Below are 26,825 nucleotides of genomic sequence, written 5' to 3' on the forward strand. Positions count from 1 at the left end.
GGTCAGAGGAGACATGATAGAAGTGTATAAAATTATGCATGGCATTGAGAAAGTGGATAGAGAAAAGTTCTTCTCCCTCTCTCATAATACTAGAACTCGTGGACATTCAAAGAAACTGAATGTTGGAAGATTCAGGACAGACAAAAGGAAGTACTTTTTTACTCAGCGCATAGTTAAACTATGGAATTTGCTCCCACAAGATGCAGTAATGGCCACCAGCTTGGATGGCTTTAAAAGAAGATTAGACAAATTCATGGAGGACAGGGCTATCAATGGCTACTAGCCATGACGGCTGTGCTCTGCCACCCTAGTCAGAGGCAGCATGCTTCTGAAAACCAGTTGCCGGAAGCCTCAGGAGGGGAGAGTGTTCTTGCACTCGGGTCCTGCTTGCGGGCTTCCCCCAGGCACCTGGTTGGCCACTGTGAGAACAGGATGCTGGACTAGATGGGCCACTGGCCTGATCCAGCAGGCTCTTCTTATGTTCTTATGTTCTTACCCAATTGCTTTGTGAGAAACAAGCCCACCTTTCATTTGAAAAGAAAATCACAGTTAGGATTGACATGTAAGTGGACTTCATAAATATAGAAGACAATTCAATTCTCCAAAGAAAGAGCTTCCTGGTTCCTTTTGAAGTGTTTTTAAAATCACCTAGGGAAAAGTGAGAGCTGTCTATAGAAAAAATGGGAACATTCAATATTTCAGCTTGCCTATGACATGTTTCCTGAAAGTGATATGGTACTACTGTACCATGGAAAGTACCACTGGAATTCTGACCACTTTTTGGCTACAACCCTCCATGCTCTAGGCAGAAAGTTGCAGCAGAAAGTAAGCAGGTATACAGTACACATGGAAATGCCTAGTAAAATGATGAAATTATCTAACACAGGATGAAACTAGCTATCAAATGGCTTATGGCTTTTCTTGGTTTTGGTTTTGACAGAGCAATCATACTAAATTAATATGAGCATTGTTCAAATGCCATGCCTGCTCTGTAAAATATGAAACCTATTTCACTCAATAGACAAAGGACCCAGACCTAGAAATAACTGCATTTGAGTTGCTATCATCACAGATGACAATATGCATATAGTTTACAAAAGAAGTTTATGAAGCTTTGAAATGTCCCCCAAATAAATGGCGAATAAGGTGGGTGGAGGGGCAGTAGTAACTTTCTAAATTGCTTTTGAATTTCTATGTAATCAAATTCTTGATTTTCTCTGAAATGGATAATATGCAACATAAAACCTTTTACTACTTAATCTTCATTGCTCGATAGGGAATTCTATAGACAATAAATGAAGTTCATTATTGACACAAGAATATGACAATCCAAAGACATTCTATGGTCTTAAATTTCCTTCATAGATTTTAAAATAGCACTATTTTTGTCTTGTTATCATGAAATTCCCCCACCCTCCATTCTAGAATGGTAAATGATAGTTCAGATTCTCTAACTCCACTCACATTCTGCTACCTTCATGTTGAAAAAAGAACACATGACTACCATATGAATTCACATGAACACCAACATTTTTCTGAGGGTCACTCTCTACAGCTGCATCCAAAGAACCCTCAAATTGTTTCTTAAATATTCAGCAATCTAAAATATTCCCATTATCTTGGGAATCTGGTCCAAGAATATAGTTTGCACACCAAAAGCAATTTTCTTTTTAACACCCTTGCCTCAAATTTGAATATTTCTTTTCAAAACTTGGCTGCAAGTGACCTGCTGCAATACAACTCTAAGCACAGCACACACTTGGCTTCTCCTTTACAGGATAATGAGACACACTACCTTAACTCTTACTTAGAATCAATGCCAATCTCAAACCACTCTAAAATATTGATATTACTAGGGACTGCCAGCCCTGCTTGCTTTGCTCGCCATTTATAATACAGTAATACCTCAGTTAACAAAGTAGATGCATTCCTTGACATTACTTCATTAACAGAATCTTTGGTATCAGAGGTAGGAATAACATGGAAAGAATAGGAACAAGTTCCTACACCTGCACATAGATGGTGGGGGCAGCTGAAACAGGGGCTTTAAAGGGTGCCTACCTGGCACATACCCACACTCCCTCCTTCCCCCTCCTCTGAATCATATTGGATCCTTCCTTCCCAGGCCTGACAGAAGAGACATTTGGTCTTACCATGAAACGGTCTTCTCTGTGCAAGCAAAGGATCGTATCAGGTGGGTAGCTAGCTCCACCTAGTGGTTGAAGGCAGAAGAGCACTGTTGAATTTTGCAGGCACCTCCTGCTCTGCGGTGCTCCTTGCCTCGGTTCTCAATGATGAGCCAATAAAGGAGGAAAGAATGATAGAAATTACACCAATAAGACAAAAGACAACAGCACTTACACTCTCTGCCAGAGGCCTATTTTGTGATAAGAAGGCAGCTCAGCCCTCCTAGGGAGTGGCCCTGATGTCATCCTTTGACAAGCACAGAGAAGACCATTTCACGGTAAGACCAAATGTCTCTTCTCCTGTACACATAAATGATGATATCAGGTGGGCCATACCAAGGCTGACCCATGTAGGGTGGGAACATCACTGGGCTGAAAATACTATTGGTCTCAGAGAATACGCTGTATCACTCTCCTCCCAAAGGCCACCTCAGCGGACACATAGGTGTCTATCTTGTAATGCTTAAGAAATGTATTAGGAATGGTCCATGTAGCCGCTCTACAAATCTCTACCAGAGGCATTGTGGGAGAACACTACTGACATGGCTGCCACTTTCATGGAGTCAGCCACTATCCTGGCCGGGTGGACCAGTCTCAGAGAGGCATAAGCCAAAGTAATACAGCCTTTGATCCACCTAGCTAACATAGAAGTGGAAACCTTATTCCCTAGCGACACTGGGTGAAATGATACAAACAAACTATCTGTTTTGTGTATTAATTTTGTCTTAGAAATATACACTTTAAGGGCTCTCCTCACATCAAGTGAGTGTCATGCTTTCTCTGTGGGGTGAACAGGATTAGGACAGAAGGAGGGAAGCACCAGCTCTTGTTGACAGTGGAAGGTAGACAGAACTTTGGGCCAAAAGGAAGGGACAGTGCAGAGAACTACTCTATCCTTGTGGAACACACAGAAATGTCTATCCACAGAGAGGGCATTCAACTCAGACACTCTACAGGCTGAAGTAATGGCCACTAGAAACAAGACCTTAAATGATAGTAGACAAAGAGATATTTGACTTAAAGGTTCAAATGGGGGCTTTTTGTAGGGCAGTTAACACTGTGCAGGACCCAGGTCGGGTAGCAATGAACCATAGGTGGCACTGATAATGTTGCCTCCCTTAGAAAGTGCTTGAGAAAAAGATGAGAACCCAATAGGTTGTCTGGAGACCTGGAGAGGATAGTTGATAACGTCAAGGCCTGGAGCTATAGGATGTTAGGCCTGAGACCCAATGATAAACCATCTTACAGGAAGGAAAATATCTCGTTGATACCCACTTTCCTTGGAAGTATCCCTTTTTTCTGCGACCAGGTTGAGAAGGCCTTCCATGTACCCTCATATATTCTAATGGTGGAAGGACGTCTAGAGACCATAATTGTTTCCAGCACCTGGGGTGGAATGCCTTTCTTTAAGAGCTGTCGTCTCTCAAACTCCAGACATGAAGTGCCAATCACCCTGGGCCTGGGTGGAGAAGCTGTCCCTGATACACCAGGTCTTTCCTTAGGGAATCTGTCATGCAGGGTTGACCGATAGATCGAGGAGTTCGGGAAACCAAGGTCTCCTTGGCCACCAGAGTGCTACTAGTAGAACTGCTGCCCTTTCGGCTGGGATCTTTTGGATTACTCTGGGAATGATTGGAAGTGGTGAGGAGCACAATCAGCCTGGAGGTCATTGGGATATCAGGGCATCTATTCTTTTAGCCTCTGGTGTTGCATACCTGGAAAATAATCTCTTCACCTGGCAGTTGTGAGGGATGGCAAAAAGGTCCACTTTGACTCTGCCAAAGAGCTTCACTATCTCCTGAAACATGCTTGGGTGAACTTTCCATTCTCCCTAATTCAGTTTCTGGCAGTCAGCCAGTCCACTTGATCATTGTCTTCCCCCCTAAAATAGTCTGCCAGGATAGCGCCCACTGGAACTTCTGGCAATTTGTCTTGCCACATTGTTCTCCACCCACTGGAAAAGAGCTTCCTTCTGGAGATGGGTTTGGCTGATACAATGTCTGTTCTGACCATTTGAACCATCAGGGAAGCACACTGTCTCCCCATCTCCAGAAGGAAGCTCTTTTCCAGTGGGTGGAGAACAATGTGGGCGAAGTGCATCAGGGCAAGACAAATTGCCAGAAGTTCCAGGAGCTAGGCAGTGTGGATTCCTGTGATGTCCATGTTCCTTGAACTATTTGGCCATTGCAGATGGCTCTCCAGCCTGTCAAGCTGGCATCTGATGTGATCAGGGTTCGAGGAGGATTGTGATTGGGTTTGTGAGTCCACCATAGCAGAGACTGATGGACCAGTGGTGACAGTGCCACTCTGTGGTGATGCCTGGCAGCTATGTAGCTTTGGAAGGGCAGTAGCGCCTACTGGAAGGTGTGGGAGTGATGACATGCCCACAGAGTAGTTTGGAAGGTAGAAACCATCAACCCCAGAACTGCCACCATTTGCATTAGGTCTGCTGAAGTGGAAGACAGAAGACTTGACACTGCATTGCGTATCTTGTTTACTCTTTCTTGTGCCAATCTCAGGGTTCCCTGCTGCGAGGCAATTGTGGCTTCCAGATGTATAATGCAGCGGGATGGAAGTAACTGGCTCTTGGCTTGGTTGATTAGAAAGCCATGGTCCTTCAGGCAGGCCAAGGTGACACGTAGATCTTTCCAGGCCTTGTGTAACGATGGGGAACGAATCAGGAAGCCATCCAAGTAGGGGAAGACATGGACTCCATGCATCCTGAGGCATGCCACTAGGGCAACCACAATCTTCATGAATACCCTGGGGGCAGACAACAGGCCAAAGGGCATAGCCCTGAACTGGAAGTGGTCGTCCCCCACCACTAACCTGAGGTAGTGCCTGTGGGGCAGAAAGATAGGCACGTGGAGGTAGGCCTCCTTCAGGTCGATTGAAGTGAGGAAATCTCCCCTTCTCAAGGCTTCCTTGATTGAAATTAAGGCATCCATACGAAACTTGCGGTATCTGACATATTCGTTCAGTATTTTTAGGTCGAGTACCTCTCTGTATGAGATGTCTTTTTTCACGACAGTGAAGAAGAGTGAGTAATTTCCCAAAACTTTCTCCCTGGTCAGGACGGGTTCTATAGCTGCAATTTGAAGTAGATGGGAAATCACTTACAACACTCTTTCCCTTTTGACTGGGGACGCCGATAGGGGAGATGGGATGAATCTCACTGGAGGGGGGAGAGTGAGTTCCAACCTTAGACTGTACCAGAGGGTGTGCAGTACCCATTGATCTGATGATGTCTCCCTCCACTGGTGAGCAAAGAGTTGGAGGCGTCCTCCCGCCGGAGGGCTGTTGGCATCAGAACTGATGCTTATTTCCTCGTGACTGCGATCCGAATCCCAAACAGTTGGGGAAGTGTTGTTGGCATCCTTTAGACTGGTTGCATTGCCAGTTCCAGAAGGGGTGGCTAGCCCTGGCATCCTTTGCCCTTCCGGATGTCCTAGAGCCTTGAAAGAACTGTGATGTCAGATATGAGTGGAATGATCTCCGAAAGGATCTTCTGTCATCCTTTTTCCTGGAGGAAGGCACTGACTTCTTATCCTTGGATTTCAAGAAGCTGGCTAAGGCGTCATCACCAAATAACACTCTTCCTACATAGGGATCTGAGGCAAAATTTGAGCGGGCTGTGGTGTTGGCCTCCCAGTGGTGCAGCCATAGGGTTCATCGAGTGAAGACACCTGCCACTGCAAACTGTATGGCATCCATGGATGCATCCACCATGAAGGTTACTGCCTGAGAGATCTTTAGCAGAGACTTGCAGGTTCGGGCCGGGTCCTGCTGTTGTGGGTCATTCAGCAGGTCTTCCAACCACAGAAGGGAATCTTTAGCGAACACTGAGGATGCTGCCACTGCCCAGATGGAAAATGCACTAGCCTCATGGATCCTCCTGAGGCCCTGATCCAATTTGTGCTCTGTTGTGTCTTTGAGATGAGGAATCGAGTCCTTTGGGTTCAAGGATGAGTTCAGCAGATTTACAATGGGAGTGTCTATGTGTGGGACTTTCAGCTGGTCCATGACATGTTGTTACAGCCTGTTGTACTTGTTAGCAATCGGAACTGATTTCTTGAATTGTAATGGGATGTCAAATTCAGATTTGAGCACTTTAGGAAGTAGGGTTAGGGTTTCAGTACTCTAGACTTGGGTTTCGGGTCTGGACACACCACTGAAACCCTTGATATCGATGGGGCAGGAGGTTCCTCTGGGGAATTTAAGAGTAAGGGCTTCCATTGCCTTGCACAGGAGGGGGAGGAAGTGCGCCTCCTGAAATATCCTATTGATCAAAATCTCTTCCAATTCTGAGTCTTCACTCCATTCTTCTTCATCCAGGACAAGTAGGTCATTGTCTGGGTCGAGCGATGTATCTTCTGGAGGTTGGGTATGACTGCTCTGGGCAGTGGTATAAGGGTCTGGTGATATACAGTTCAGTGGAGGCTGCCAGTGCGCTGAAGCGAGGCTTGTAGTGGAACCCTGTACCACTTGCACTCCAGAAGTTGTCTGAGCAGGTGGTGGTGCTGATGTGTCCTGTGCTTGGAGCCGTGTGGGAATGGAAGAGGCAGACAGGTCTCTGGCCAGATCGATCAGGAGAGAATCCCCGAGCTGGTCCCTTAATTGTTGAATCAAGTGACCTGACAGATGTAACTGGATAGGCTGAACTTCAGAGCCACCAGGCTGGAGCCTCCCCACCTGTAACTGATGAGTATGTGGAGAAAGGGGAGTTGCAGCATTCCCCACTCCCCAGTCTCTTGGAAGAGGTGAAGAGACATTGGCACCTCCAGAAATCCTGCAAAGACCTCAGGGGAGGATCTTGCAGAAAAGATGGAATCCAGGGAAGGGTTAGGCTGATTGCCTTCTTCCTCTGATAAGGATTCTTGGTCCCTCTGCATTCTGCAGGTGGTGCTGTGAGAGGCCTTCCCTATGGTTCCTCAACCCCTATTGGCTTTCCTGGTATTTTTAGACCACATGCCTTCTGGAGCCACCCTGCCCACCAAAACATGTGCCTCAGCCACCTCCTGCCTGTTGGTAGAAGGGTGGGCCATCGCTGTTTCCATCTGTGTCTCCATAATACACAAAGGTCCTAAAGCCTGACTTGGTACAGGTGCTGACACTGCATCTGGTCTGGGGGTAGGCGGGAGCAGTTTCAGCTTCGTGGGATGCTCAGGCTTGCAGGTTGCTTTCCCCATGGGAGCAACGTGCAGTGGGGCTTACGGGGGCTAAGGGCTGCAGTGATGGTATGCGGCGGCGCTAGAGTTGTTGGAGGAGGAGGCCAAAGGCAGTCCCGAGCTGGCGAATATCCATCGAGGTCCTCCTTGATGGGGCGCAAGAATGTAGCTGGCCACGTGAGGGAAGCCAGTTTGTTGCAGTGCACTCTAATTGCCATGGCCACTTGCAAGGGAAGACGCCACGGCCATGCCGGTGACTGCCACTGAAGCTCCAGTAAGGCTGGAAGCAGTTGTGAGACTGGTGGGGGTGGGCTTGCCAGCTAGTTGAAATGATGCTGATGCTGAGGTGGGGGGCACCCCTTCACTGGTGGTGTTGCACTGCGGTTAGAACTCCGGAGGTGGGAAAACAAGACAAAACCTTTTTTTTAACAGGGAAGCAGTGAAAAGGAACCAACAATAACAAAGTGAAAAACAATAACTAACCCAGACACACTATGCAGACTTGAACCAACGGAGCAGAGAGAGAACTCAACTGTGTTTGGTGAAGGCAGAAGAGAACTGAGGCAAGGAGTGGCACAGAGTGGGAGGTGCCTGCAAAATTCAACAGTGCTCTTCTGCCTTCAACCGGTAGGTGAAACTAGCTACCCAGCTGATATCATCCTTTACATGCACAGGAGAAAGCAAGAGATCTCTTTAATGCAAAGCAAACACACAGGCTTGTCAGGTTCACCCTAGCAAAGCAAAGACACAGGCTAATCAGGTTCACCTTAAAGCAAAGGCATAGGCTTGTCAGTTTATTGATAGCAAAGACACAGGCTGATTAGTTTCACCTTAAAGCAAAGACACGGGCTTGAAAGTTTATCCATAGCAAAGCAAATCTGGTCAGTTTCATCTTTTAAAAAGGCTTAGTTAAAAGGAGCTTATTCCTGGAGGATTCCTTAACTGAGGTATTACTGTACTTTAATACTATACAATAGGGCCTCATTTTACGGCATTCCATTTTCCGGTGTTCCGCTGATGTGGCGGCTTTCAATTAGGGGAAACTCCCCGTTTTAAAGCCGATTTTGCAGCATTTTCGTGCAGCGCAATGCAACCCACTCTAGTCAATGGGTTCCGCTTTACGGCGGGGGCCTGGTCCCTAACCCGTCATATAAGCAGGGCCCTACTGTAATACTTTAAGTGCCTTAGGCTGCAACCTAACCCCCCCCTACACACACCTTATGTCAAGATGCAGGGAGTTGGATTGAGTGAAGGCGCCCCTCTGCCTGCTTTTGCTGGCACTGGCCTCTGGTGCAGACCCCTTCCACCCACCAAATGCTTGGACAGGCACAGCAGATGGCCCTCAAAATTGGGTGATCTAAGGGCAGGGTTGTGGCTGAGCTGGCCCAAGACCTGCTGGATCCCAAGCCATCAGTTAGCTGACGTAGGTCCCAATTTGCTGGCATAGGAATTGGGCCCAACTGGCCGCCCCTGCCCTCATGTGAGTGGCCAGGCTATAGATGTGGTGATAGCTTCATAGAGCCTTGGCAACCACTGGTTTAGATAGATCTGCCCAACTGCAATCCTAACCATGTCTACTCAGAAGGAAGTGGGGTTTAGGATTGCAGCTTTTGTTTGTTACTTGTAGTGATATTGGTAACTTTTGTCTGCTGGGGACTAGGCATGCATTACAGACAGAGCACTCCATCTCTCCTCTGTCAGTCCACTCACTCAACTGCATGCAATTCTTAAATACAAGGCTGCTTTATATGAACTTGTATGCAACAGTTGTAAGTAGAATACGCAAGATGCACATTTAGCACATTTTACCATTACCTTGAAGTTTAAGACCTGGAGTTTTTTTGTTTTTGTTTTAACCGGCATGGTGTTTAGACTTTGATAAGTTTAGAGTTCAAATGGAAGGTTTGTTGTTTCATGCTACATTGAATTTGTAATTGTTTTTCAATTTTGTAACATATTTAAATGTGAATTATATATTTATAAATAAGGACTGAATTTTAAAATAAGCATAAAAATAATCTTTAGCAGAAAAGGTCAGATAGTTAGCGATGTTGGTAACAGCTTTAAAAGTAAAAATAAGAACATAAGAACAGCCTGCTGGATCGGGTCAGTGACTCATCAAGGCCAGCATTCTGTTCTCACAGTCGCCAACCAGATGGCCATGGGAAGCCCGCAAGCAGGACCGTAGCACAAGAGCACTCCCCCCCCCGCGGTTTCCAGCAACTGGTATTCAGAAGCATACTGTCTCCAACTGTGGAGGTAGGGCATAGCTATTGCGGAAAGTAGCCTTTGATACTGTTATCCTCCATGAATTTGTCTAATCCTCTTTTAAAGCCATCAGAGTTGGTGGCCTCCTCTCAAACCTAGTTCCATAGCTTAACCACGTGCTGCGTGAAGAAGTACTTTCTTTCATCTGTCCTGAATCTTCCAGCAATCAGCTTCATTGGATGTCCACGAGTTCTAGTGTTATGAGGGAGAAAAACATCTCTCTATCCACTCTCTCCATGCCATGCATAATTTTATAAACTTCTATCATGTGACCCCTTACTAGCCTTTTCTCTAAACTAAAAAGCCTCAAATGCTGCAACCTTTCCTCATAGGGAAGTTGCTCTATACCCTTGATCATCTTGGTTGCCCCTTTATTAAACCTCTTCCGATTCTATATTCTTTTTGAAATGAGGCAACCAGAACTGTACAGAGCATACCAAATGCGGCTGCATCATAGATTTGTATAATGGAATTATGATATCAGCTGTTTTATTTTCAAAGCAATCACATTAATGATCCCTAGCATAGAATTTGCCTTTTTCACAGCTGTTGCACAATGGGTCGATATCTTCACATAACTTTAGACACTTTTCACTTGTGTTCTTTTCTATTGCTGGCTGAGTAAAATTGCTAGTTGAACTTTGTCATTTCCTATAACCTTACTCACCTCTGCTGGATGCTGGATGATATACAAACAGGTGGAGACTTTCAAGGGATGGACTGGCAAGAATGGACACAAACACACCTTCTGAGGACGGCTACAGAGCAGAAAGAAGTAGAAAAATATGTATCAAGAGTTAATTTATAATGCAGTTTTATTATGTAACATGCGAGAGCTTTTTTTGCTACATTTTTAAAATATCCAAACAATTGTGTGGTTCTGTAGGCATTCTAAAACAAATAAACAAACATAGAGAGTCTTAGGTAGAAATTCAGGAGCATGAAAGAGCACCATTGGAAATACTGGACTTATACCACTGGTATCACATCCTGCAACACAGGAATATTGTCATGACTTGTGATACTGTGTGCTTACAGTGATGGATACTTAATTACTTGTTTGCTGGCATGGCATATTTAAAATATATAATACACTATTTTTTAACTTCCGCTCAAGAGCCCACTTTCTTTCTTTTGTTGGAGTATAGACCATTTATTCCTGATACAAATTAAGAACTTGTATGTGTTAGGTATTTTAATTGGTGGTTTCATAAACCGTACGTTCAGTAAAACTCAGTCTCAGGGCGATATCCAAGATTTCAGCAGTGGACACAATGAGGCTTTCCCTTCCTCTCCAGCCCCTCGTGCACTCCCTCGTGTGGGACCTCTGGAGCAGATTTTGGGGATGCATGTAGGGCAGCTCTGTTATGCAAGTAAAAGTCCACTGGACAAGTGTTGGATGTCATGCTCAAATACTAATGTACCAATATATTACTTGCACCATATACTCCAACAACACTTACTTCCCAGGATGTGTGCTTCTTATAACAACCTGTACTCAATTTTCAATTTCTCTGCCCTCATCTAACATGTTCTCTCTTTAAGCCTAAGAATGTTAAAACCTGCCTGAACACACCCACTTCCACAGACATAAGAGCATGTACTCAGAACTCATACTTATCATTCAGGATTATTTTTAAATCTATGGAGCACTGCTTCTGCCTTTATGGTTTTCATTGGGGACTGTGCAGGAGAAGAGATCAGAGGTCTGTACTTACCATTCATTTATTAATCAAGCTACAGAAACTAAATGAGGATAAATGACTCTAGCAATACGTTTAAATCCTTGGCACAAAGCTCACTAGGTAGCCTTGAAAAAATCACTATCATTCAGGAGGACATAGATGTCAGAACTAGACCAGCACACTTAGCTGCCTGTGGTGGAATAGCAAACAGCATTCCTTCTTATGAATTCTTATCTTTTCCCAGCCACACATTTTCTATTCAAATACAGTCACATTAAATAAACATGCAAATGGCGTTAACTATTTATGCTGATACATTAGACAATTAAAATTATATTTGTTTACAATTCTAAGAGTACAAGCAATCTCAGCTTGCTATTAGGGCAATGGGCAATTATTGTATGTTTATAAGTTAGCCACCCAGCTGCCCTCCCAGAAAACATATAGTATTCAAACTCAAAAGATCTAGGATGAAAATTTGCAAGAAGTGTCAATTCATTGTTTTACTAATATATAGAATATATGAGGAAATGGTATATAATGTCTCTCTCTCTCTTAAATAACATGATTTAATAAACAGCGTTGATAAATAATGCATTAATAAAATAGCAGTACAAATCAAACTTTCTGCTTTCCTCAGATACTTGGCAGAATAGGAAAGTTTTCATGATTTTCTATAAAAAAGAGTGAGCCATCACTAATCCACAGTGGTGAGTGACAGAAAGCAGAGAAGAAAAAATGTCTTCACCATTATAATTTCCACCATATACCTACTAGTGAAAGCAAACTTGGATCCTAATAGTACACATACTTGGATTTCCTCCAAGTACTGTAGATCATTCTCCCCCTAGATCTCTTACCCTTTCTTCGGTAGACTCATCTCCCTAGATAGCTTAACCTTTAAGAATGCTTTCCCCTCAGATCTCTGTGCTCAATCTTTGTGGGATCTCTCTTCGGAAGATTCCTCCAACCTTAGTTCAGGTTGGCTTCGCTCTTATCCTTCTCCACAGTATTCCTCTCCCTTTCCTGTTTTTGTTGTTTTGCACTCTATTCAGTTAAAGACTCCAGGGAAAAGTCAATCACAGTGCCTAAATCCCTCTCTCTACATCAAAGGAAGCCACTTAATGGCTCTGAAAAGGCTACACTTGCCTCCTGCTTTCCACCACTGAAATAACCTCTGGAACAGCCCTGTAAAGACTTTTCTTCACTCACTCTAGAAGAGGTAATAGCTGTGCTCAAATCTTTACCACTTGCTTAGGTGTAATCCCAAAGCTACCAGTCCAGTTTGAATGTTGCCTGCATAGACAATGTTTTATTTCTGTAACAACTTGCATACCAATCTCTTTCGCTCTTTTGGTAATATATAACCCTAAATGTAAAGTCTTTGATTCTAAGCTTTCATTTGTTGACTAATACTTCCAGTATAAATGTAACTAAGGGTGCAATCCAATACATGTCTATTCAGAAGCAAGCTCCTTTGGGTTCAATGGGACTTCCAGGTAAGTGTCTATTGGATTGCAGCCTTAGTGTAACTTGCCCTGAGGCAACTGAGCTCAGGAACAAAAAATATACATGTCAGTTGGGTTCATGAGTACATGTACACACACATAAACAAGGACACACAGTGATGTTTGTCATATTCTCTGTTTTGCTCTGTTTGTAGCCCTTGCTGAATTCAATATCACTAGCACATAAAGCTTTCAAACTCCCGGAAATTAATGTGAGGGAGTTTCAGATGCAAACAGACTGTAACATGGGCAGCTGACATAGTCTAGAAAAACTAACACTGTGTGCATCTAAATTTCAGGAAAAGTAAGAAATATGCAATGGGCTTGGGTTGCTGCAGATGTTCCCACAAAGAGGCAGGAAATGGACAGAAACAGTGGGCATTAGGAATTCCTCTAAAGTGGTACAAGTTATCAGGAAGTAGGCCACAGTCAGCCAATGAGCTTTATGTTCTGGAGGCCTGTTTAATAAAATTGAGCTCCATTTCCTTCACAGTGCAGTAAATATTGATTAACGCTCTTTAAGTTATATAGCTTTCAGTTGAGTCAGTCCTAGTTGGTAACAGTCAGGCATGATGACATACATATAAGATTTTGATATTCTTCCCCAACCCTGAAAGATTTTTCTTCTATATAATGTGAATGTCAAACAATGATAAAAAGTGCATCCTCTGGTGTCCAACTGGTTTCCATCTTTTCTTTCCTCTCAAGTGAAGCCAAAAGGCTGCCTGTTGTGAAGATTCAACCTCAGATCAGCATAACAGCAACATCCAACTCTATTGTTTCTTTCCTTTCAACCCTCATCCTGCACGTTTGATATATACAGAATGCCTAGCTGGTTTTGGCAACAACATGCAAGCAAGTAAAACTGAATCCAGGAGATAATTTTGAGATATAATCTATGCAAGGCTGGCTTCGGTTGAAGGCTACAGCCAATTCCTAATGGTTATGAGCCAACTGTTTTAATTGGCTGCTTTATTGCATTCGTTTCTATCTGTTCAATTTGTGATATTGAAAATTTAACTCTGTAAGCTACCTTGGTCCTTGAATGACAGAAATGTGGGGTATAAATGTAATAATACTTCAACTAAGACCCATAATGAATTCTTTGTATCTGCCTACACAGCAGAAGAGATAGGGCAGATCCCCAAGCCTAAACTAACTTTCTCAGAAAAGGAATCTGAGGAACTGAGGCAAATAGTGGTGACAGGAGACAAAGTTCTAGGCTTATTAACGAATTAAAAATGGACAAATCACCAAGCCTAGATGGAATTCTCCTGAGAGGTCTTAAAGAACTCAAATGTGAAATTGATGATCTTCTAACAAAAATGTGTACCTTATCCCTAAGACCAGCTTCCATATCCAAGGACTGGAAAATGGTCAAAGTAACATCAGTTTTTAAAAAGAAATCTGGTGGGGATCTGGGAAACAACAGGATGGTTAGCTTAATGCCTGTTCCAATAAAACCATGGAAAAGCATTATTAAAGATAACATTATCAAGCATGTAGAAGAATGAGACCTTCTGAAGCAAAACCAGCATAGTTTTTATAAGAGTAAATCTGGTTTTATTAACCTTTTACAGCTTTTGACAAGTACCTCACCAAAGGCTCCTGAGGAACCTTAATACTCAGTAACTTGTTAAGGAACAGGAAGCAAAAAGTGGGAATAAATGGACAGTTCTCCCAATAAAGGGGTGTAGAAAGTGGAGTCCCCCAAGGATCAGTATTGGAACCTGTGCTTTTAAACTTTTTCATAAATGATATGGAGTAAGAGGTAACCAAGTTTCCTGATGATATCAAATTTAGGGTGCTTAAAGTAAACAAAAAAATGGTAGGAACTCGAAAAAGATCTCTCCAAAATGGAAGAATGGGCATTAAAATGGCAAATGTGATATAATGTAAGCAAGTGTAAAGTGATTCACATTGGGGTAAAAAAATTCTAACTTCACATATATGCTAATGGGGTTTGAACTGGCACTGACTAATCAAGAACTAGATCTTGGGGGTCACACAAGGACACCCTGATGAAGATATCAACCAAGCACATGGCAGCTGTGGGAAAAAAGGATAATTCCATGTTAGGGATCATTGGGAATGGGACTGAAAATAAAAAACATCACATAATTTCATTATACAAATCTATGGTCAACTGCACTTTGAATGCTGTACACAGTTCTAGTCACCTCACCTCAAAATGGAAATTGTTGAGTTGGAAAAGATTCAGAGAAGGACAAAAAAATGATCAAAGGGCTGAGGCAGATCCCCTATATAGAAAAATTACACATTTGGGGCTTACTTACCAACAGCCGCCGCCGGGACCACATCACGCCAGTATTACTTGATCTACACTGGCTGCCGGTTGTCTTCCGGGCCCGATTCAAGGTGTTGGTATTAACCTTTAAAACCCTAAACGGTTTCGGCCCTGCTTACCTGAAAGAGCGCCTCCACCGCCACCAACTATGCCGCCCTACTAGATCAGCCACACAAGGCCTTCTCTCAATCCCGCCAACCAAAACAGTTAGGTTGGTGGGTACTAGGGAGAGAGCCTTTTCTGTGTTGGCCCCCACTCTCTGGAACTCCCTCCCATGTGATCTCCGACATGCCCCTTCCCTAGACGTATTCCACAAGGCCCTGAAGACGTGGCTATTCCAACAGGCCTATGAGGTCCTTGGGATGGGTAAATCTCCATGATTTTGTCATTGTCGTATGCTGCTATTATAACTGTTTTTATATGTACCGATGACTGTCCAATATTTTATTTATTGTTATTATGTGATTGCATTTGAATTTTTGTATTTATCTCATTTTAATGTACGTCGCCTAGAGTGGCTAATTGCCAGATAGGCGACAAACAAATTAAATATTATTATTATTATTATTAATTTAGAGTAAAGACAAGTAAGGTGAAAACATGATGGAGGTGTATAAAATTAGGCATGGTGAGAAGAAAGCAGATAAAGAATTTTTCTCCCTCTCTCATAATACTAGAACCTGGGGCCATCCAATGAAGCTGAATGTTGGAGGATTCAGGACAGACAAAATAAAGCACTTTTCACACAACACATAGTTAAAACTATGGAGTTTGTTCCCACAAGATATAATGACAGCCACCAACCTGGATGGCTTTAAAAGTAGATATGACAAATTCATGGAGGTTAAGACTCCTTAACCAGGATGGTTATGTTCCTCTCCAGTGTTGGAGGTGATGTGACTCTCAATACTGAGCTGCTGGGAATCACAAGTGGGGAGAGAATGCTCTTGCATTCAGGTCCTACTTGCAGACTTCCCACTGGCATCGGTTTGGCCACTGAGAGAACAGGATGATGAACGATATAGTTCTTCAGTCTGATCCAGAAAGACTATTCCTTTGTTCTTATAATGCAGGAGTGAAAAATATTTTCCAGCCAGAAGAGCACATTCCCTCACGGTAACCTTCTAGGGGCCATACACCAGTGGTGGGTGAGGCTGGACGCGAAATGGAAATGAGACAATAGATATGACTCTTACCTTCCTACAGTAGATTACAGTTGTGATGCAACACAGAAGTTTCTATATACACACACATACCCCTCCATCCAGGCAAGCAAGAGCCATCATCACAATTCAATGACACAGTACAGCCAGGCTGATAAGGGGTGTGGTTTGGGGAGGAACTGTGGGCAGAGGAGAGTTCTGAGGGCAGAATGAAGAGTTCTGGAGGGTGACATTTGGCCCCGGCCTGAGGTTCCCCACCCTTGTTTATAATTAATATAAAGTGTTTTCAGCAGCTGTTTTGAGGCTTTAGAATTCTCTCCCTCAGAAAGTATACAAACATTGGAGCATAGAATTTTTGGAAGTTATGAGTGACTTATTTATATGAGCTTTCAGTGGCTTGGTGTTAGGAAATTGGGGTTGTATATGTTTGCTAATCTCTCAGTATAGTTAAATGGTCTAGATCAGCCTTTCCCAACCAGTGTGCCTCCAGATGTTGTTGGACCACAACTCCCATCAGCCTCAGCCAGCATTGCCAATGGCTGAGGCTGATGGGAGTTGTGGTCCAACAACATCTGGAGGCACACCGGTTGGGAAAGGCTTGTCTAGATTGTAAAATGGTTTTAAGCATCTAAACACCGGGGGATAATCCTGGTTAGAAAATCAGTAAATTAAAAAGAAGTTTACTAATTTCCATCTTCATATAAATATTTTCCAATTGAAAAACTTTCATTAGGACACTTTTCAAACACTGTATAGGCTTCTGTTGCATATGGTTTTTTGAAGTTGGCAGTAAAATAATATGATCACAGGTGTACAGAGCAACAGAATACTAAGGAGAAATAATTCAAAACATGTCTTGTTTTTAATGTAATAACCATTGAAATATTGTATGAAAGGAATGGAGGAAATCAGAATTACTGGATGATGCCCTTTGTAAAAATTAAAACAGACAAAGAAAAACACTGAAACAGGTGCTCATAATCTTCAGTTCAGTCTATTCACAGAGCCATAATATGCATCTAATTTCCTACAGAAGAAAAGATTGTAGACCAGTTTTTCTCTTAAATGAATGTTTCAACAATTATATTTGAAAGTGAGTAGGGAATTCTCTAGAGAAAGTCATCCATATTTAATAATCCAATTGCCCCAAACAAGAGACTTCCATGTTTCAAACGCTGAGTGTGAGTCACAGTCAAAGGCAAGCATGAGAACAAATTAACTTGTCAAAAGTTCTTTTATATTACATCGAGTTCACATAGTCAAAACTTTGCACGCACCTAATGCATTGCAGTTTGCCTATGTCAGTCTGCCACCTCTATTATATCTATTCCCAAATTGCCATTTTGTTCCACTTTGTTCCCAATAGATTTGGAATCACTTTAAATATCACTCTAGTCATCTTTGAGAGAGAGAGAGAGAGAGAGAGAGAGAGAGAGAGAGAGAGAGAGAGAGAGAGAGAGAGATCTTGGGTGAAGCTGCAGGGAGGCACAATGCCTGATAACAAAAGCCCTATTTGGGCATTCATACTGACACAACTACCAGTACATGAGGGGTTGATTAGGGTTGCCCTAGCTAGTTCTGTTCTCACATTCCCTACTGTCTCCACGCCCACATACATTTGGACAATGATGCAGAGAGACTGTTCTATGTACATAGGCTTCCCGCCTGACTTAGTAATCCGCCTGATTTGGTTCTAAATTATGAGGGGAGCCTACAAATCTAGAATAGGCTCCTCAATTCAGACATTTACCCCAATGCATGGGCGGGGCCAGTAGGGGACACAGCAGTAGGGGTGGGCCAGGGAGCACAGCCCCGCTGTCTCCTCATGTGGTGAGAATCGTGTAAGTATGAGTGACTGGATAGGGCCAGAGACACTCATATAAACATACGAGAAAGGCTTATCATACATATACATAGAATATTTGAGGGAGACTGATTTATGGAAGACAGTTTAGTAGTCAAGACTCATGGTAGAGCAGGGTAACTACGCGTAAGGTTTTCTGCAAATGAAAAAAATCCCTTTGATGTCTAATGAAAATATAAAAGGATTTCACATCTTGAAGTTCAAAGAAAGGAACCGCTTGCTTTCATTCAGGATTTAATGCCCATTTAAACTTTGGTTTGCTTTTAAACAAAGCCGACAAATGGTGGCAATGAATGCCAGCTTTGATTCTAACTCCTCTCTTGTCTGACATCACCAATTCACTGTATGTTACTCCCTAAGAGCCATCAGATTGCAATGATTTTCAGTCACAACTCAACAAGTCCAAATTAGAACAAATGTGGCAAAATGTTTGAAAGACACACATCACAATTAAAAAACAAAGTTAAAACAGGCCAGACACATAAAAGTGCATCCCCATTGGTAAGGGCTTTAAAACAACCATTATATTTCCTAATGAGTTTAAGATTAGTGCTCAATTTTTAGGACATCAAAGTCAGCTAATGAGCTCTTGGGGAGGAAGAATAGTGCTAAATCACTTGAGCCGCTACATTAACTATCTCTGCCAGGCAGAGAGTACTGGTTGCAGGACAACAGGGTGAAGCAAACATACTAAGACTTACACATAACTCAGACTTGGGATGGACCCTGGAAATCTGGCTACAGCTATTCCCCTTATTTCAATAATTATAATGTAGTAGGGAAAACTTATAATATCAAGGAAGAGCACTTCTTCAGTGTTCCTACTGGGTAAATGAGGGATCTGTACAACACATAATTACAGACCCTTGAAAGGGGAAGCCAGGATTGTTCTATTTCACCCTTCGACATATTTTATGAATGTCAGATAGAACAACAACAACAAAAAGGTATCAATCTCAAATTATGAGCCCTTCCTAGTTACATATGGGTAAGTAGCTCTAAGGCTGTTGGAGACAGAACCCTCCATGGATATAAGTGGAGCCTCTTTCCTCACAGTAGAATACAGAAGAATAACATTTCAAATTCATGTTTAAATAAAAGACACACTAGATGGATCATCTCTAAACAACTGGAGACTAAGCAGTTGGAGAACAAAAATATGTATCTTTGGGCTGTGTTTTAAAATGTAATGAGGGAGAAACAGAGACAGATGTCTGGAGGAAGCAAGATCCACACTGAAGAGCAAGCCACAGCCAACGAAGGCCAAAGTGTCTATTAACTGAGGCTTGCCACAGATAGATTGCCATCAGTGACTGGGACTGGCTCAAGGCAACCAGGTGGTGACTCAGAGCCTCTGATTTGCATCACAATAGGCCATGAGTCTAGCTCTTTTAAAAAGTAAAAAAGGCTCAGTTCTGTCCTCAATGAACTCATCAGTTATCAAGTCAATACTTTTATGCCAGAAATCTCTTACTTTGTTTTGTGAAGAACTCTGCTTTGTTTTTGCATTGGTCAAAAATCAGTAAATTGTGGTAGGGAACCTGCATCCCTCTAGTTGGTCTCAAACACACACCAGCCCCAGCCACCACAGTCAATGGTCAGGATTGATTGGAGTTGTAGTCCAAAAACATCTGGAGGGCCACAGGTTCCATATCCTTGTAGTAAATAAAGCTAACAGAAGAATCAGAGGATTGATTTTTGAGTGTGGTCTTTATCTTTGGAAGGATATTTCCTCTCCTTCTATCTATCTTTTTTTGCTCTAAGGCAGTCATAGAAAAAAGTAAAGTGAATCCTAATTAGTTGTTTACATTTGCTGCAGAAGTGGTTCATACTGCCTTAACCTGCTGTCAACCAGTGGGGTCAAATGTATTCCAACAGCACTGGGGTGGGAGGGGTGGGGGAGAGAATAGAATTACTAAAATTTGTGTCAGCCAAGACTCCATGCGGTCTTCAACCATGTAAACCACACCTTTAGTGCCACAGCCATATTTTGGAGACAAAGAAAAAAGATTGTCAGAAAGAGAAAGTGAGGGATATAGATAGCAAGTATAAGGTTAAAACAATGTCTGGAAAGGATAAAACTTGGTTGCTTGTTAAAGATTAAATAGCAAACATTGGATCTTGAAGTGTTGAAGGCCACTGCTACAAAAGGCAAGGAAAAACAGACATTAAAATATAACTCTATATCCACATTTATATCCTGCCACCACAAGATACAAGTTTTTTAAAAATGACAAATCTAATGTGCATGTATGCATATAACTGGTTTATATGTAGAATCCACACGCCAAATGTGAAGAGAAACTTTCTTCTCCTGGGATCAGTAGCCAATTTGACTATATGCATAGTGCTAGATTGAGTTTGACTGCCTGAATACGTGGATATTATTAACCATCTCAAACATTTTTTTCTTCCCTAAGTACTAGATCACACTGCACAAATGATGCTTCCACAAGTTTCTAATCCCTGCAAAATGCAATAAGAATAAGAAATTTAAAACTAAGATATAGAATAGCATGACAAGTGGCTATTTGCCTGAACTACTTGCAAAGAACTAGTGGTGGTACCCAATTTAGATACTGATGGGGTTCAAAAGCCAAATTTCAGCTATTCACTCCCCCAACCATGAACCCTTTCAAAATGTTTTCTATTTTAACTAAGCTGCCAGTCATCCCTCCCTCCCTTTCCCCAACCTTACTCAGGCAGTAGCAGTAAGAGCTTGCAGCATCTCTGGGTCTCCTGATTAAGGCCAAGATTATGCTGATAGCAAGAACATAATCATCTATTGGTACAGGGAGACATGGTAAATGGTTCCTGGGAACAACAATTTCTGCTGTGCACACTCAAAACAGCATTTAGGCCATAATCCTGAGGATTTGGAATGCCATGACAACACTCCACCCCCTTTTGCAAAGGTAAATTTGGGAAATGGTGGCTGATTTTGACAATTTGAAGCAGTAAGATGAGGGGTCCCAATTAAAATTTAAAACAAGTCTAGGCCCAATAAAAAATGATTAGTATATCTCAGTCAGGCCCTGGGGAAACTTGCAGATCCATCACTACAAATAACAATTAATGACACACTATTTGCTTGATTACTATTATCACAGAATATCTAAGCATTTTTACTCTTCCATTTCAATGACAATTTGATGAAAAGGGAACTGAGAGCAAAAACGGGGAGAAAATTATAATGAAAACAGAAAAGGACTGGGCATTATGGCTCCTATTAGTTCATTTAAAAAGAAAGGTTATATGTGAGTAGATTCCATTAACAAATTGTAATGAAAATTGCCTACAAGTAAGAAGGGAACAGGGTAATGATTACTTGAATTATGTCTATATATAACTGAATGGTATTGGACGACAAAAAACCAAACTCATGCCAGGGACATTGCAGAAGTTTTTTGTGTTTGATTTAACTTAGTAGGAAAAGCCAAGAACTAATGAACCAGATTGTTGGCATTTTAATGCATCTTCCTTAGTGGCGTAGATTGGCTTTGTGGGGAGCATGACATTAGTTGCTTCTTAACAGTGCATTCATTTTGCTGAACAAGGTATAGAACTAATGGTATTTAAATTTAGTCATTAAGAACAATTCATTAAGATGAAGACTTTTGAGGGTGTTTCTGTTCTACATATCACCACCAACATCTGTATTTCTAAGAGCAGTGCGGACGTATGAGTCAGCAGTCTGTGAATTTTGGTGGCAGCAACATGCATACTCTCAGGCATCTTTTTCAGAGCACCAAAAAATAAAATGAAGGCGAAGAGGCTGAAATTCTCAAGCTCTCCTTTGGTCCCTTGGACCAAGTGTTCAATTTCCATTCCAAACCACTGCCAGTCTCTGAAAGCAGAGTCTGTATCTCCTCATTTGCCTCCATACTCAGAAGTATACTGCTCATGAACATGGAATGTTCCATATTGGTATCAAATCTCTTAGCTCTCTCTTCCTTCTATGTTTTATGCTGCAATCTTATATACACTTACTTTGGAGTAAGTGCATTTGAACTCACTGAGACTTACTTCTGAGTAGACATAGAAAACAGTCTTTCCCATTGTGGTGCCCTCCTAATGTTGTTGGGATCCAATTCCCATCAGGCCCAGCCAACATGGCCAATGGCCAAGGATGATGGCAGCTGTAACCCAACGACATCTGATGTATAGGGTTTTACTGGCACCACTTCCTCACTCCCACCCACCCACCCAGATGTGCAAGTTCCTTTCTTGCACATTATAAGTAACACCCTTTAGAGATGTTTCAAACCTGCAAAACTACTGCTGATACTGCAGTTTTAATTCAAAATAGCCAATGCTTCCTGCTAAAGAATAATGTTAATCAGGGCTACAAACTTACCATGCATTACATATGAAATAACAAGAGCTTGGAAAAGTTACTTTTTTGAACTACAACTCCCATCAGCCCCAGCCAGCATGGCCACTGAATTGGGCTGATGGGCGTTGTAGTTCAAAAAAGTAACTTTTCCAAGTTCTGAAACATAACTATGTCCCCATCTTCACTATATGTTTAAAGAAGTGCCATACCATTTTAAGCAGCCATGACTTCTCTCAGACAATCCTGGGCAGAGCAGTTTGTGAAGGATGCTGAGAGTTGTTAGGAAACCCCATTCCCCTCACAGAGCTCAATTTCCAGAGTGGTTCAACAGTCAATCCCTCTTCCCAGGGAACTTTGGGAATTGTAGCTCTGTGAGGGGAATAGAGGTCTCCTAACAACTCCCAGCACCCTTTTTATTTATTTCCTTATTTCATTTGTTAGTCGCCTCTGGGCCACTTACAACACATTTTAAAAACATACAATATAAAATGAATTTAAAAACATGAAATATACAAAATTTAAAATCCAAACAAAAAGGATTAAGACAGTATACAAAAGGCCTGAGTAAAAAGGGTGGTCTTTGTCTGGCACCTAAAGATGGACAGAGAAGGTGCCAGGAGTGCCCCCTTGGCGATAGCATTCCAAAGCCAGGGGTGGGGGTAACACTGAAAAGGCCCGTTCTCATGTTGCTACTTCTGAGCTTCCTGCGGAGGGAGCACATGAAGAAGGCCTCAGATGACAAACATAGTCCGGGTTGGTTCATACAGGGAGAAGCTGTCCTCAAGATATTAAGGTCCTGAGCTACATGAGGCTTTATAGGTCAAAACCAGCACTTTGAATTGAGCTCCAAAATTAACTGGTAGCCAGTGCAGCCATGCCAGAATTGGTGTTAGATGTGTGGACCAACCTGACAAAAATTAAAGTATATTTGCTGTATATTTCCTCTTTCCTGTATGTATCAATGCCTGAACACCTCTATGCACTTGTACATTCATGCCATTTATTATTGATACTACTACTGGAATACTTCTATGTTTCTGCTCTGCTAGGCAGTTACTATAAATATTATTCTATCGTATTCACATTTATAACTGTATCTTTAAAAATATGTAAGAAATGCTCTTAGTACTGAAAAATGTCAGAGAAACAGTGTTTGAGATAAAGCCAGGAATGCTTATAACTTTCTCCATCTTGTTTCCAAACAAAGTGCAGTGTCTGATACATTGCTTGTATATACTACTGAAAAAGGTAGCTACCCAAGGCCACCAATGACAGAGTGGTCTATGTTATGATAACATGTAGAGGATGTGTGGGTGTGAATGACTTTTTCTTTCTAGGGCTTTTGGCTGAAACTGGAGGCTTGGAGGCACTGAAGGGTATTAAGGCGACAACAGCTGGAGGGTGTCTAGAATACATCAACTATAAACAAATGTTATAATTCTTAGGTAAGTCTGAGTATCCTAAAAGAGATCCCATGACCAACACCCTTGATAGGCACCAAGCTGGTATGAGAAAGAAGAAATGCAGTCCTGAGAACACAGAGGTGTCTAGAGACTGCCATCACTATAAGGGCCAGCTGACCGAGTTATCAGGGCTCAGTGAAGATATCAAAAGAACATCAAAACATTATATGACTATAAAGACACCCCAACTTTATCAGAAGATTTGAGAAGTTTTCTACTACACTCTACCACCTGAAATTCCATGAGCTTGCCTCCTTCTCCAAATCTCTTCTTCCTCACTACAGTACTGTTGGCTATGAGTTAATTGCATGAGTAAGTATGAGAACATATGAGAGCATGAGTAAGTATGTGTGAGTATGAAAGATCAGGACTATTGGGCATATCTAATTTTGCCCTTTATCATTCCTGCAAAGAGTTACTCACAATGGGTTACTGGCTATGTCACTTGGACATCTTTCAATAAATCTTTTATTATTTATTTATCTGATTTATATCCCACCCTTCCTCCCAGTAGGAGCCCAGTGCAGCAAACAAAAGCACTAAAAACACTCTAAAACATCATAAAAACTTTAAAATATATGAAACCAAAACATCCTTAAAAATATATTAAATCAAAACATCTTTTTTAAAAAAGCTTTAAAAACATATTAAAAAGCAATTCCAGCACAGATTGCAGGCTTTAAAAAACTTTTAGGGTTTCTTCTGCTCGTCCCGCTATCTCCTGGCTTCATCACCCAGGAGTAGCTTTGGGTTCATTGGTAAGACCTAATTCCCTGACACTACATGTCAGACCTACCCCAGTCAGCAATCTGGCCGCAACATTCTGCACTAGCTGGAGGCTCTAAACTGTCTTCAAAGGAAGCCTCACATATAACACATTGCAATAGTCTAATCTAGAGGTTGTCAGAGCTTAGACAACAGAAGTTAGGCTATCCCTGTCCAGATATGAACTCATCTGGGCCACCACTCGAAGCTGGTGGAAGACACTCTGCGCCACCTGAGGCTTAAGCAATAGTAATGGATCCAGGTGTACCTCCAATACCTGCTCCTTCAGAGGGAGTGTAACCCCATCCAGAGAAGGCACAAACCATCCATTTGGTCTAGAGAACCACCCACTAATAGTGTCTCAGTCTTGTCTGGATTAAGCTTCAGTTTATTGACTCTCATTCAGTCCATTACTGAGGCAAAACATCAATTTAGGTCATCCGCTGCCACACCTGCAGATGTAAAGAAAAAGCAGTTCTTGTGTCATCAGCATAAGGCTGACAAGATACTCCAAAACTCCGGATGACCCCACTCAGCGGTTTCATGTAGATACAGTTCCCAGGATTCTTTTCAGGAAGCCATAACTGTTTAAAGTGGTATAATATTGATTTAAATGTATAGCGCAGATGGAACCTACATCTATAAGCTTTAGTGAGCTGATGGAATAAATATTGTGATAGGCCTCCTGAAATAATTAGAACTCCAGTAGTTCCCTAATTAGTATGTCTGCTAAATTTAGAAATGTATGCCTTTGTGCCACTTTCCAGTCAGCATTAACTCCTTTGAACTATGACACATATGATCTTCACTAAAACTGATACAACAGGTATAGCTAAAAATTGGTCCTTCAGATGTTGTTGGACTAAAACTTTCACTGCAACTGACCATTGGCCAAGTTGGCTGGGCTGATGAGAACTGGAATTTAAGAACATCCAATATCTGGAGGGCCACAGGTTAGCCACATCTCTGATACAGCAGCACAGATGGGAAAAAAGTCTGAATATGGCTTTTCAGACGGCATCAACTAAAACGCAACAGAAGGTGATCAATTATAGAAGAGACTAGGAAAACCATTTTTATCCTGACTGCACAATATGAGGAATACCTACACAAAAATTGCTTCCTACTACAGAGGACATTTTATTTACATAAGACTGCCCTACAGAGAACTCTCAGTAAAGTATGCCCTCTAGTGGTAACAGTAATTTGGGATTTGTCACTATACTTCTATAATACACCTTACTGTATTCAGGGCCGGTTCCAGGCATGCCGGGGCCCTTGGGCACTAGCCTGCCCCAGGCCCCTCTGCTCCCCTTCTGTGATCTGCAGCAGGAGCGCGGATCACAGGACAGGAGCTTCTGAGCCGCCCGCCATCCCCCCCGCTATACCTACCTTTCTCTGCTGTTTTTTGCAGCTGTGCACACCGGGTTGCCATCAATCAAGATGGCGGCTGAGGTTTCCGTAAGGGGCTGAAGCCTCTGCCGCCATCTTGGTTGACGGCACACACACACGCATTGCTGCCATCAACCAAGATGGCGGCACAGGCTTCAGCCCCTTATGGAAACCTTGGCCACCATCTTGATTGATGGCAACCCTGCGCGCACTGCATAAAACAGCAGAGAGAAAGGTAGGTGAAGTGGGGGGGGTGGCTTGGAAGCTCCTCCTGTCCTTCGATCCGCGGCTCCTGCCGCGGATCACGGAAGGGGAGCAAAGGGACCCCTCAGGGGCCTCTGTAGCTCCAGGGGCCCTTGGGCCAGTGCCCCACCTGGCTGCCCTTTAAAACTGGCCCTGACTGTATTACAGCTGTGCAATTTTTTATTTTATTTGATAGGGGGAAACGTCTCATGAGCAACTTCAGGTTCAGTATTAGGTTAACATCAGTTCACTTCGTGTATTTCCCACTTTCCTCAAAAGCATATGTATTTAAAACAGTGCTATCTACTGTACTTTCATTGTACTTTCAAAGGCCCTCCTCCGGGTGTCTACTCCTAGGGAAGCTCAGAGGGTGGCAACAAGGGAGAAGGCCTTCCCAGTGGTGCCCCCTAAATTATGGAATGATCTCTTTGACAAGGTGTGTCTGGCGCCAACACTGTTATCTTTTTGGTGCCAGG

General features: G+C 42.5%; 1 protein-coding gene across 2 annotated transcripts in view; it reads right to left on the minus strand.

Annotated features, from left to right (window-relative positions):
* DTWD2 (DTW domain containing 2) overlaps positions 1-26,825 on the minus strand; it is a 165,963-nt gene that overhangs the window by 91,527 nt on the left and 47,611 nt on the right. For both annotated transcript variants that reach the window (XR_009762349.1, XM_061624609.1), the window contains exon 2: positions 10,290-10,380. Coding sequence is in view for 1 of the 2 variants with exons in the window: in XM_061624609.1 (XP_061480593.1) it covers positions 10,290-10,380 (91 nt within the window). In the remaining variant the exon portion in view is untranslated. The remainder of the gene's footprint in view (positions 1-10,289; positions 10,381-26,825) is intronic.

Source organism: Rhineura floridana, chromosome 1 (assembly GCF_030035675.1).
Source record: "Rhineura floridana isolate rRhiFlo1 chromosome 1, rRhiFlo1.hap2, whole genome shotgun sequence".
Classification (NCBI taxonomy): domain Eukaryota; kingdom Metazoa; phylum Chordata; class Lepidosauria; order Squamata; family Rhineuridae; genus Rhineura; species Rhineura floridana.